Below are 14,041 nucleotides of genomic sequence, written 5' to 3' on the forward strand. Positions count from 1 at the left end.
TAGGCTAATAGATCGGAAGTCAATCACACAAGATGCATTTTTAATCTTCGAAATAAGAACCTTGTAGGTTGAATTAATATTGTTGAGATTGTCCCTAAGAGGTAACTCAATCAGCTGAGACCATGCCTAATGAAGCGGATATCATTAGTTCGAATCTCACTCCCCCTCTTGTGTGGACATGTCAAATATATATATATATATATATATATATATATATATATATATATATATATATATATTGTTGAGGTTCAATAATGCCATTGTTTTGTTCACTTGGACGACTCTTAGAACATGCATTGCGGGGTGCGATTTTGAATACCATCAAAAGATTTGGCTTTCTTTACTAGACACCAATTGATTTTTAGATGAGATGGTCAAAAGCCTATGGGGCTTGCTTGAGGCCATATGGCTGGAAACTCAATTGATCAAACAAATTGTATCAGAGGTAAGGTTATAGGTTCGAGTTGAGGAAGCATCATGTTGAGGGAGGGATTGTTGAGGTTCAATAATGCCACTACTTTGCTCACTTGGACAACTCTTAGAACATGCCTTGAGGGATGCAATTTCGAGTGCCATAAAAGGATTTGGCTTCTCTCAATTAACACCAGTTGGTTTTTAGATGAGATGATCAAAGGTTCGATCCAGCAAATATCATTAGTCAAATAACCAGAATTGAGCAAATCAATCACAAGCCTACTAACCTCTGGACCCATGGTAGCCCAATGCTTTTGGAAGAAGCTCACTGAGAAACCATCCGGCCCTGATGCTTTGAGTGGAGACATTTGGTTAAGCCCCACATTAACCTCTTCAATAGTGAATTCTTGCAATAGAGTAGCATGGACAAAGTTTTCCTCCAAATTGGGTTTGAGGAATTTCCTTCAACCTAATCTATAAAAGTGATATGTGTCCATTTTTTTAATAACATGTGAGATGCATATGAGTTTTTAATTAAATTTATTCTAACTTTGTCCCTACTATTAAAAAAACATGTGCATCTCATATGTTTAAGAGACACATGTTACTTTTATAGATTAAGTTGAAGGAAATTCCTCCAATCCAGTTTGGAGAAAAACTTTGTCCGAGTAGCACTCATCTCAGATGTAATACGACCCTCTAGTCCTCTTGGGCATTGATGTGGTCATTTTGTGTGTAAAAATATTAATAATAAAATTACCACTCGCAATAGAACGAATCATGCTTTCGTGAGATGTACGATTGCATTTAGCATACGCAATAAGCCTTTTAAACCTATAAGCATCCTAAGATGACGAGTGAAGACAAATAAAGCACTAACAGAAGCTAAATTGGCCCAAAATAATCAACAGAACCACCCATTGGTTGATTCGGTAAACACAGATTTATCCTCCTACAAATTTTGGAGTTGATCGAGGAAGGATCGTTTGACCCTTCTCAACCCTTGCTGGCACTGCACACTAGACAGAAGCAAGGAATTGAATATATCCTTCTAGCTTTTTCTATTTTTTCAAGTTTTGTCTAATTAGCTAGAGACAAAAATTCTCAACTAGGATTACAAGCAAAAATAGGAATCAAGTAAGGAAGCGAACCATCATCATACGTACGTACCTATATATTCGTTTCCTTTGATAAAAACATTAATCCCTAAAGAAAATAAATAGGTTTCCATTAGCCAAAGCAAGTTTATTCGTCATTAATTTTCGAATTCAATTGTTTACGAGTTAGAAAAAAAAAAAAAAAAAAGAGAAACTTTTGCCATATATATCCGTACACACATTAAACTAAACTTGGAGTATTATTTGTTAAAATATTAATTAAATGGTTAAATTTAATTTTTTTTATCGGGTTAATTAAGTTTGTAAGATAATTAATGAATTAATATGGTATCATAATAGAGTCATGAGTTTAAACATTCTCTCATAATTTGCCCCTATATATATATATATATATTCTTTATATGATATTTGTTAAAACATCACTTATTTCAAAAGTTTAAACAATAAGAAACGGTAATTAATGAATTAATATGGTATCAGAATAAAATCATGAATTTAAACCTTCTCTTGGTAATTTAATTACCACTATATATATATATATATAATCATGATTTAATTAATATTATAAGTTTCTAAAAACACTCCCCTACACATTGGGTTCAAACTCTCTCTTAATAAGTGAGACTTAACAGATATAATATTTAATTAAAATGAGAAGTGAATGATAGAGACAAAATTGAAATCATTTTACCTATTTGTTCAAAGAACAATACTATAAATCACATTTTTATCCTACAATTATTTTACTCAAGCTATATAAATCACATTTTACGTACCTATTTGTCGCGCGTGAGACATGGGACCTCCAAAGCCAGGCTTCCACTTAATGTCCAATGGTTTGAACTGCATTGGAAGCAAGGAATTAAGTGCGATGCTGGAAGCTGGCCGGGCTCTTTCTGATATTGGTTATATATATACATACATCTTCTCCTCCTCTACCCTAAATTAAACCTTGAGTTGAGTTCGTAATTAACCTTCATTTGCTTTGTCTTGAACGACATGGAAAGAAAGCAAGGTGGGGGGAGCAGCAACGTGGGTCCTTTGCAGCAACCCGGCATGGACAGCATGGTAACATTGTCCAATGACGAGAATGTTTTGGTGAAGCAAATTCAGGCCACCCATTCTCCAGATGGCCGAGTAATTGATAGCGGACCCCTTCTCTATTATGTTGAGGACATTCTTAATCGTGCCACTCTGAATCCAGATGCCCTGATCATTACAACGGTATAATTAACAAATGAAATCATCAATCATGTAGATATAAAACTAACTTACTTTGTATCGATCCTCAATTCCTCGTCCTAGCTCGTTGTTTTCTAATTTTCTAATTAATATTACTGCTCTTGTTTTACTGCAGGGTAGTACCCAAGAAAGCCTATTCCTAGATGCCTTTCTTCATGCCCTGTCGTCACTTACAATTGATCGAATTTCCAGCGAGGTTTATATATAGCAAACGATAGATGATTATGACATTTTCATATATATATATATATATATATAATTAGCGATATCAAATCTCAATGTGTTTTAATTAACATGCATTAACGTACGCTTTCAAATAATTAATGTATGAATTGAATTGCAGATATCATACAAGGCTTTGAGCGACAAGGATGCACACGAAACGTCGACGCTTTCAATATTTCACCAGCTATCAAATTATGGTTGGGATACTAAGATGTTGCTGGTCGTAGCTGCTTTTGCTTTGCGCTATGGAGAATTCTGGCTCCTTGTCCAGATCATTAACTCAACAAATCAACCAATTGGCCTAAGTGATCACGCAAGCGCATTGAAACCCCGCTTCGATGCACTTAATGATCTAATCAAAACGATATTGGAAGTGACCCACTGTGCTGTTACGATTAAAGAACTACCATCCATGTATATCACACCTGAGTATCCTGCACTATCCACTTGCATAGCCCATTTTCCAACAGCTGCCTATTGGACAATCAGGAGCATTGTGGCCTGCGCAACTCTTATTACTAGCATCACTAGCAAAGGTTACGAGTAAGTTTTTCCCTCTATCCCAATACGCCATCTCGAATTAAATATTTTACGTATCGGTGATCTCACTTAGAAAAAATATAAGCCCACACCACACTTAGAGGAGATTGGTAGAATATTAATTAAATAATTCTTTATCGGTTTAAGCTTGTGGCATAAGCAATCATTTAATATGGTATTAAAAGTCTTGAGACAGTTTATTAATTCCGGATCCGGCTTCTATGCAGTAGTGGAAACTACCACATAGAAGCTGTAGTTCAAAACTGCACCGTTTGGATAATCCATGCAGTTTTGTGAAGCGAAAAAGTAGGACTTTATTTATTTATTTTTTTTTAAAAAAAACTACTTAGAAATTAAAAAAACAAAAAAAAAAACTATATATATTAAAACAATTAATTTTTTTTTTTTTTTTTTAAAAAAAAGGGGGGCCAAAATGGGGTGGCTGGAGTCACCTCCCATGGCCGTTATGGGGGTGGACCGGTCACCCCCAAAAGGCCAAAAGAAAAAAAAAAAAAAAATATATATATATATATATATATATATATAGGGTTTGGTTTTTGGGGGTGGCCGGACCACCCCTAAGGGCCATGAGGTGGCCGAGATCGGCCGTATAAGATGGTCGAAACCACCCTCAAGCCAAACGGTCACCCCCAAGGCCTATGGGAGTGGTTTTGGCCACTCCCAAAAACCATTTTGGGGGTGGTTCAGCCACCTCATACAAGCCGAAGAGGGTGGTGGAAACCATCCGGCCCCATGGCCCTTGGGGGTGGTTTGGCCACCCTGAAAAACCAAACCCTATTTTTTTTTTTTGGCCTGCTGAGGGCGGTTTAGCCGCCCCCATACTGGCCATGGGAGGTGGTTCCAACCACCCCTTGGCCTTTTATTTTTTATTTTAGCTTTTTTAAGTTTTTAAATTGTTTTTTTCTATATTTTTTAATTTCTAAATAGTTTTTTATTATTTTTTTAAAAAAATCATATTTGTTCACTTTCCAAAACTGCGCCGTTTTAATCCAAACGGTGCATTTTTGGAACTACCGCTTCTATGTGGTAGAAGCCGGATCCTATTAATTCTCATTTAAATTAAAGGGACAAATACAAAATTAGTTGTTGTGGTAGGCTTAAATTACAAACCACTTCCTTAGATATAAAAAATAATTTATAGGTCCATATAGTTGGCTTAAATCACAAATCACTCACTGTGGTATAAAAATAATTTATATGTCCTTAGGGTAGGCCAAAATAACACTTTACTCCCTGAAATTAATTTACATGCTCTAAAGACAAATGTTAGTTTAATAAAAGGAGTAACCCAATTTTCTCTTACTTAATTTAAATGAAAAATTTGTCACAATTTATTAACTTGAATGTTATTTTTATTTATTTTTCAATGGTTAGAAGATGCGTCTGTCAAATTCTCGCAAAATGCTCCCAAATCATAACGAGAAATATGAAAATGAGATAGGGTTACGCATAGAGTAAAATTTTGGGAATAGAAGAGATTAGGTTAATTTACTGTAGCAATATGACTTAGAGTGAGGGCGGATGTGTAATCTTAGTTGGTGTCCTAAAATGATGTGAAAATTCTTAACTATCATTTCTTAAAGTCATAAATTAATAATAACATGTGTTTGATACAATTGCGAATTCTGTTAAGTTACTTAACGAAAATTTATTTCAGTGAGTAAACTGTTATTTTGGCTTACCTTGATGACCAATTTCTTGACTAATTTTACATTTATCTCTAAAATAAATATTTTATATATTGCATATATAACTGGTAATTTTAACAGCTTTTACCATTGGTGGTTACTGCAGGTTTGGGATATCCGCCACAGAAGCACAATGGGATCAGTTATCCACCCTGGCTCACAAGCTCAAAAACATAAGTAAGTGATTTTTATTCCATATGTTACAAACCATGCAATGCCATAACAGTAACCGCATAATTAAGAAACATTAATTGAACATATGCCTTTTGAGCAGATGAGAAGCTGGAGGATGAATATTTTGACATGCTTGCGAAACTCTTCGAGATGGTTCACCTTGACAATATGAAGGTTCTCAAGGCCCTGATTTGCCTTAAGGATGATGTGCAGCCGCTTGTTGATGGTTCCACCAAGAGAAGGGTTGGCTTTTCTGAACATTTGATCATCACTATCATTATTGTTGCTTGAACATATACAAGTTTCTGATTTTCTATAATTAATTGTTTGGAAAAACCAGGTTAACATAGACGTTCTAAGGAGGAAGAACGTGTTATTGCTCATTTCAGGCCTGAATATCTCCCAAGATGAGCTTTCAATTCTGGAACACATTTATAACGAGTCCAGGCTCCACCTTACGAGGCTAGAGAGTCAGTATGAGCTTGTCTGGATACCGATTGTGGACAGTTCAGGCAAATGGACTGACTCCATGCAAATACAATTTGAGAACTTACAGTCTACAATGCCATGGTACACGGTGCACCCTCCTTCCTTGATAGGAAAGGCAGTGGTTAGGTTCATTAAGGAGAAGTGGCACTTCAAGAATAAGCCTATTATTGTGGTGTTGGACCCTCAAGCAAAGGTGGTGTCCCCCAATGCAATTCACATGATGTGGATTTGGGGAAGCAGTGCCTTTCCTTTCACTAGCTCCAGAGAAGAAGCGCTATGGAGTGAAGAGACTTGGGGGCTTGAGCTGCTGGTGGATTCCATTGACCACACAGTACTGAATTGGGTATATATATATATAAACTTGCACTTAATTAATGTAGACAAATGCTAAAATAGTAATTTACATTTGGGATTTTGGTAATTATAACAGATTAAAGACGGAAAATACATTTTCATGTATGGAGGGGACGACATTGAGTGGATTCGGAAATTTACAAGCTCAGCACGCTTAGTTGCATTGGCGGGACGCATACCCTTAGAGATATTCTATGTGGGAAAGGGCAGCAAAATGGAGCAAGTGAAGCAAATCATAAATACCATCACGTTGGAGAAGATAAGTTTCTGCTGGCAAGACCCAGCCATGGTGTGGTTCTTTTGGATCCGACTTGAGAGCATGCTCTTCTCAAAGATTCAACTAGACAAGGCTGACGACCACTTGGACCCTGTGATGCAAGGGATCAAGAGGCTGCTAAGCTACGACAAAGAGGGAGGATGGGCGGTGCTGAGCAAAGGGTCTAGTATTGTGGTGAATGGGCATGGGAACATAGTTTTGACAACCTTGTTGGAGTATGACATGTGGAAGGACAATGTGGCTGTGCAGGGTTTTGATTTGGCTTTCAAGACCCATCATGACCTGCGTCATATATGGTGAGAAATACCCCTGATGCCGCTTCGAGTTCTCGCCCACTGTCGGAAGGGTCCCGGTGCACATGTCGTGCCCTGAGTGTTACGACGACATGGAGGAGTATATCACTTTCCTCTGCTGCCATGAGAAAGTTCACGTTCGAACACGTCTCCAACCGCCTGCATTTCCTTCTAGCTAGTTGCTTCTTATTCATTAAAAAATAAATAAATAAATTGCTAGCTGGGTTCAAAATAACGATTTAATTTGTTTCTTTTCCGATCTTATATATATATATTCGAGTGAGACGCGTGGTTTGTGATTTGATACTATATAAATAATGCATGCATTGTGTACAAATTATAATCCTCCTTGATAATCAAACGCATTTGCTAATATATATGAATGTTGCTATGATCACATGATTAAAGGCTGTTTACAGCATCGATCAAAGGCCTTTTCTATTCCTTTCCAATCTATGTACATGAATGAATAAAAAAAGGTTGAGTCGAGTTGGCACCATTGGCCCCTATAGCTCAGTGGTAGAGCGTCAGTCTTGTAAACTGAAGGTCTGTAGTTCGATCCTGCATGGGGGCATTTTCGTCAAATACTTATTTTTATTTTTTGTTTGTTCCGAATTGCGTAAAAGGTAACCCTTAACCTGATTAAGGGTTTTAGTGACCGAGAAAAGAATAGTCAAATCCCCATTGACAAACACTTCCTTCGCCCTAATCAGAAAACAAACGTCGTCGCCGTAGGTTACTGGTTCGACTTTCGATGGCTTCGGCGCTCCGCAGGCTTCTCAGAAAATCGCCACCCACGAGACTCATCGCCGCTCTACAGAATCCACAAGCCCCAAATCTAACAGTACCTCTTGTTTTCCACCAAACCCATCTCGTCGAACCCACCAATGCTAGCACGTGTCTGGGTTCAGTAAAAGCGGAGAACTTGATCCATTCCCAGTTCTCACAGATTTACCCGAACTTTCCATTTGGGTTTTACTTGAACCCGATTTGCTCAACTGGGTCGGTCCCGTCGGAGGAGGAGGATGCGGCGTTGCATGATTGGCGGACGGTGTGGGCGGACAGTGTGAAGAAGAAGAGGAAGAGAAAGATGAACAAGCACAAGTACAAGAAGCTGAGGAAGCGTCTCAGGAGGCAGACTTAGGTGGGTTTTTTTAGGTGAGAGTTGATGATGTTTTGGGAATGTATCAGATTTGGTAATTGTTTAATTTGAAAGTTAGCTGTTTTGAAATGAAAAGTTCCCACCTTAATTATTCTTTTGGCAATGATGGTGGAAGAGATTGTTTAAATCCTAAATGGGGTTATTTTGTATTGTCACTTTTCCTTTTGGCAATAAGAAGAATTCTTGGAGTTCATTTTACTGATAACTTTGGTTTATGTGTATTTCTTGGTTGTGGAATAGGACGCATGTAATGGGTTTATGCTCTTGAATGTCTGCATGTATATGCAAAACTATGTATTTTGGTGTGGATTGTAGCATATGTTGTGTAGCAATTCTAGCATGTTTTGCTTATGGTGAACTGTTAATGCAAGCTTCGGTCCTTTTGCTACTTTGATTATGGGAGTAATGCTATGAGGACTAGAGTCCTCCAAAATGTGATGTGCCTTTTAAAAGCATCATTGAATTTGATATTATCGTTATTGAATTTGATATGATCATTATTGAATTTTGATTTATTAATATTTGTGATTTTAAAGGTCACATCACATGTGAGTACTCAAGAGGACTCTAGTCCTGCTTATAGCATTACTCGAAACCCTGCTTTCTGTGATAAAGTTGTCTCCTTGAGTTGTTACACTTCTCTTTTTGGGCCTTTTGTTGTGGACTATGGATTATTTTATGAGACTCTAAGATGTCTGCTTCTTTTTGTTCTTTGGCGTCTCTTCCATCATTAGTTATTGAAATTGTACTTATTATATATATAAGTTTTTGAAATTGTGGGCTCTCCATTCTCCAAATGAGAAATTTATAGTTTATGAACTCAAAGGTATATTTGAAGAGGGTATAGGAAACATATCATACACATATATGTGTGTGCGTGTGTGGAGGTAATGATAATGCATATGCATTTGTCTGTTGATGACCTAAATCATTTTGTTGTGATCCAAGATCAGCTTAAAACAATAATAAGTTCGTAGTCTTGAAAATTTATTAAAATGATGATTTTAGCAAATAAATTGGGTTCTAGATCTGCAGCTGCACTCCCTACTCTCTGGAAGCACCTTGGACCTGTGTGGTCAACTTCATAAAAGCAGCATAGGTGTAAGATTTGTTTTCATTTTACCAATTTGAAGAATACAATTGGCAGTTTAAAAGGATATAGTTGCTTCATTTAGTAAGGCTTGGACAAAGATGTTGAATCATGACATATTGTCAAGTGGGTTACTCGGAAGAATTATCATACATGCCTAGTTAGGAAGAGGATCAAACTGGATGTGATACAATAAACTTAAGAAATGTCAGTAAGCCAGGTCGTTGAGCAGGATGTTGGCGATGTTAGTTTAGATTTGGAATCCTTGGATTTTAGTCTATTATATAAAGGTATTACTATAGATCTTAGTTATATGGGAAATTTACTTATCCAAAAAAAAAAAGATCTTAGTTATATGGGAAATATGTCGACATATGGCTGCAAGTTTTAAGGTTATTAGTGGGTTACGTTGGGGAAAGGGAAGGTTTCAAATCTTTTGGAGATCAATGTTACTTTAAGAAAAACTGCCCTTTGTAGATGAATTAATATTTGTTTGTGCATTTTTGATTGGAATTGGCCAGTTTATTCACAACTTTGAAATTTATTGAGCCGCAGAACTGTACTTTGGTGTTTGCGAACTCTAGTTTATAGTTCTGTTATTTGGGTAGTGTCTTGCAAGCTCTAGGTTTAGGATATAGAAGACTACTTATCTATGGATTGCATCTTTGGTAAAATTAGGAGTGGAAATGATAAAGTTGTAAATTTATTAAGAACTGACATCTTGTGGAATCACAAATGAAATTCCAGCAACGAGAAAAGGGTGTTGGTGGTTGGCGGCAGGGATTGAGAGGACTTTGCCTAAACGAAGTCAGAAGTTCTTCTGGTCTATCGATGAATACATGGAAAATTTGCATCAAAATTTATAAGATGGTTTTGTGGGGAATGCTACTAAATGAGTGTTGTGTAACAGAAGGCCTAGAAATGTCTCGCTTCCTAGAAGATCTTTTAATTTGGTACTAAGCAAAACATTTGTCAATAGATTGGTGTTGTAGTAGTTCTTTGCACATATAATAACTGGGAGCTATGTCAATTTCTTTGCACATAATAAATGGGAGCTATGTCAATAAACTCTACCGGCATTCATTGCCACCTTTGCCCTAGATGTGAGTTTCTAATCACTCAAGGTTTTTTGTCATGTTTACTGTCTTAGTGAATGTATTCCCACTATGCTGCTTACAAACATTTCTCATTTTGTGACTTATCAAAAAAACAAAAAACATTTCTCATTTTGTGTGGCAGCCTGTTATTTCTTTTTCCTCTGCTTCATTTTCTTTTACCCGTGCTTTTTCCAATAACAAGCAGAGCTTGAGTTTGATGGTTTTCTTCTGATAAATAGATGCTCGATCAACATCAATGTATATCATTTCTGCAAGTATTTCAAGTATGACCCCAATACATTAAGGTCATTCTTCCTGATTATAACTTTTTTTCTTTTTTCTTTTGGCTTTTCTTTTGGTATATTAATCAATCTCACACCATGTCATAACAACTGGAAGATACGTTGTTCAGGATGTGTTAGGCAATTGTGGTTGAAATTATCCAAATGTGTCTTGTAACCTCATCCAAAGTTTGTCTTTGTGCGCTCGGCCGCTCATGTTTTCTACTGTTGTGGCACCCACCGATCTTGATGGAACGGACAACCCCTCTTGTCATTGACCAAGTCAAATTAGATGTGCTTAGTGCTCATGTTGCATACTTGCATCATACATGTTTTTGGGAACAAAACCACTCGGTGCAGGTTTCTGAATTGTTAATCTGGTGCTGATCCCTGACTAATAGTAAAGGACAATGTTTTTTTCTCTAAATTGAGTTGGAATAATTTCTTTCTGACTTGGTCCTTACATGCATTTTTGACGTGTTCAGTTTAATAGATTGAGTTATAAAAAAAAAATTTAACTTAATTTGAAAGAAAACTTTATCCGCTAGCAAAACCTTGTAATGGTTTTCCTTTCCTGCAGTAAGATTAAGTTCTGTCATTTGTTTTGTAAGATGAGAATCATAGGAACCAGCCAAAAAAATGTAACATAAATCCTGGGAGGCATTTTCAACAGTTCTGCTTCAGGCAAGGGACATGTCTCGTCATCCAAACACGATGACAAGAAGATAGAGTTAAGGTGAGTGAGACCCACCACTCCTTTCTTTTGATTAATATGATGGACCCCATGACAACACAGGCATGAGACATCCCCTTTTTCAGCCACTGGCTTCCTTCCTAGGCATCCTTCAATTATATTAGTTGTTATTAAGTCATTTTTCACCCATAAGATTAGTGCTTGTCTTGTGGCATTGATTCCAAGCACAGTCCTGAAATTAGGGTCCCTGAGGTGTGGCTATTATCATGATTTGTTGCATATTGGTAGGCCAGAAGATCAACGAGATTAGTTTTGACTAAATGACAATATCATATGTGCAAATCTTATTTTTTAGATCCCTTGTGAACTTTTCCTTGGGTGCTGCATGTCTTGGGATACGAAGTATGAGAAAGGTCGATGTGATTTTCTTTGGAGCGATCTTGGTTGGGTTGGGAAATCATCCAATAGGGTCCCAATTATGTTGTGAATGGCAAATTTCATTTGTTAAAATTTTTGTTTTTTTATCGTTTGCTTTCTCTGCTAAAAATAAATAAATAAATAACAATTAACTCAAATACAAAACACTCATAAACACATAAAACAGTTTAACTTTTACGTCACATCTTAATACTTTCCAATAAAAAACAGAAAACACTCCCTATAACACATTAATCTTTATATCACATAATACCGCTTTTATTAAGAATGTGATTCTCCATTTGAATTCTATCTAATTAGTTGGCTAAAAATGGTCAATTCGCCTGTACATAACCTTGCTAAATAAGCCGCTTCCTCTTCGGTTATGTAAGCATTTCCATCTCTCTCCTCCCTCGACAATGGTTGTCCCTCTGAGTGACTTGAAGTCCCATATGGAAATATCCGTATACTCCAACTTCTCATATGTTGTTCAAGAACATATTCAAACGAAAATACAGAGCTAAAAGTAAGAACAACAAATAGGAAATGGCCACAAATTGGCCCAATCCTTTGTATCTTGGGCTAAAAAGCTAAGAAATGAGCTGCATAAAGCGGTTTTTGAAACAGGCGAGAGTCTGGTCTGCTTGAAACCTACTGCATTGTTGACTTCCAAACAAGAGCTGTTGAAAAGGAGGTTTGATCTTCGATCGGTTGAAGAAGTCTCCACAGCAAGAGAAATCCACTAAGAAATAAGGAGACTAAAACCACATAACAAAACACAACACCGTAAAGGAAAAACAAGCAACATAAAACATAAAATTAAAAAAAATAGCAGCTTCGCGCAAAGAGTGGCAGTGGTGGGGTGGCGTGTGAGGCTCATGCGCGGGTGCAAACTGCAAAGGAGTGTGCGGAGCAGTGGTGAGGCCATAGATGTTTAGGTGGTGGTGCATCAAATGAGGAGGTTGATGGTGGAAGAGATGTCCTTGCTGATTTGGTAGAGAAACCAACTTAAAGACTAGGAGAAAAAGACTGAGCAAAATAGAGAGGAATTAAGGAGGGGACTAAGTTCATCCCTCATCCCCCGGAATACATGCAAGAGGTGGTGGAAGACCTCACAAGGAGGAGGAAAATCTAAGAGACAGATTAGAGCTTCTCTCACTAAAAAAAAATAGAGAGAAAATTTTAATATGTTCTAAAATGAAGTCAATCCATGCACAAATCGCTTCTCTCTCTATTTTTTAGTGAGAGAATGTCTAATCCCTCTCTTAAATTTAAAACACTAATATACTAGTATTAGAACACTACTATAGCAATATTTGGCATGGAAATTGAGTGATATTAGAACACTAATACAGCAATATTTATCATTACCAATAACAATATCCCCATGTCACTTTCATCAGCTATGGATGTAACGTTCTCTTAGGCTATCAATTTTATTACATTTTCTTACAAATTGATGTGGCAACTACGTGGTACTGTCACGTCAATTACACAGTCTTAGAGCAGCTAGCCCTCTTTTTTACATTAGCGTTTTTGTCAATTTCATTGCCTTGACCTACCATTTCCGCGCCAACACCAACAATACCAACCACCATGTCTCTTAATGAACTATCACATCAATTTATAGAAAGAATGTAGTAAAAGTATTCATACTCCCAGCATTTTTCAGGTCCAAATCTCATGATGTTTGACCACCCAAATTTTACAAAAAAATAAAATAAAACTAAGAGGGAGGGTGCGGGTCCACCTGCCCTTTGAATCCCAATCCCAAAATGGCACCCCAGATATGCCTCACCAAAATCCACAACATTGATTTGAGGCTACTAGAAATTAGAGAAACGCCAAAAGGATTAAAGCTAAGGAAATCTCAAAGCTTGATGATGGTTGCTTGAAATGGGGGGTGCATCCGTGCAAAGCTGTCCTCGGTTCCATATATACCAGCTGGCTGGGCTTAGAAAACCTCGTCTACCTTAGTAAAATCTCCAAGTGGCCGTAAAAAAATACACATAGTCCACATGAAACCACACAAGTGGGCCTTCCTTAGCTATCGAATAGGGCTTGTTATTATCCTTTGAAGTTTTTCATGCCACGGAATATGCATGCAGGCAAGTAAACATTTCATGAAGATGACAATTTCATGGACTAAAGGCTAAAGCTTCCTTTTTCTTATTCCAAAATAGCTGCCTTATCAAGACATGGGCAAAGGAATTGTTGAGTTTAATATGGATAAAGTTCTTTTTTTTTTTTTTTTTTTTTTGTTATCGCTCTATGCTAATTTTTTACACTCATTTATCGCTCTTATTTCACATCAACTTTATTTATCTTTCACTTGAAATACACATCATGTGTTTGTCGATGTGAAATAAGTGTGAAGAACAGCATTACTCTTTTTAAATTTTGAGATGCATTTTAATCAAGTATCGTACACTCTAAATTCAAATCAACATCTAAGCAAGTCCAAA

The 14,041-nt window shown here is 36.9% G+C and overlaps 2 protein-coding genes and 1 non-coding gene across 3 annotated transcripts; all 3 read left to right on the top strand.

Moving 5' to 3' along the window:
- The first annotated feature begins 2,531 nt into the window (after positions 1 to 2,531).
- LOC132182233 (protein SIEVE ELEMENT OCCLUSION B) lies at positions 2,532 to 7,014 on the top strand. The gene is given in 8 exon segments (XM_088516875.1): positions 2,532 to 2,756; positions 2,890 to 2,970; positions 3,118 to 3,542; positions 5,355 to 5,429; positions 5,491 to 5,665; positions 5,763 to 6,254; positions 6,342 to 6,833; positions 6,835 to 7,014. Coding segments are annotated over 8 exon segments (2,145 nt in total).
- A 323-nt stretch (positions 7,015 to 7,337) lies between these two features.
- On the top strand, positions 7,338 to 7,409 carry TRNAT-UGU (transfer RNA threonine (anticodon UGU)). Its single transcript has one exon. It is a non-coding gene; the product is annotated as a tRNA-Thr (tRNA).
- Positions 7,410 to 7,503: 94 nt separating this feature from the next.
- LOC132182881 (uncharacterized) lies at positions 7,504 to 10,775 on the top strand. The gene is made up of 3 exons (XM_059596246.2): positions 7,504 to 7,993; positions 10,424 to 10,489; positions 10,597 to 10,775. Exon 1 carries the CDS (start codon positions 7,590 to 7,592, stop codon positions 7,977 to 7,979), a length of 390 nt encoding a protein of 129 aa, XP_059452229.2. The 5' UTR covers positions 7,504 to 7,589; the 3' UTR covers positions 7,980 to 7,993; positions 10,424 to 10,489; positions 10,597 to 10,775.
- The last annotated feature ends 3,266 nt before the right edge of the window (positions 10,776 to 14,041 follow it).

Source organism: Corylus avellana, chromosome 5 (genome assembly GCF_965113065.1).
Source record: "Corylus avellana chromosome 5, dhCorAvel1.hap1.2, whole genome shotgun sequence".
Taxonomy (NCBI): Eukaryota; Viridiplantae; Streptophyta; class Magnoliopsida; order Fagales; family Betulaceae; genus Corylus; species Corylus avellana.

What these genes read in the sequence shown, in the direction of transcription:
- LOC132182881 (XM_059596246.2), top strand. Translation starts at nt 7,590, where the DNA reads ATGGCTTCGGCGCTCCGCAGGCTTCTCAGAAAATCGCCACCCACGAGA.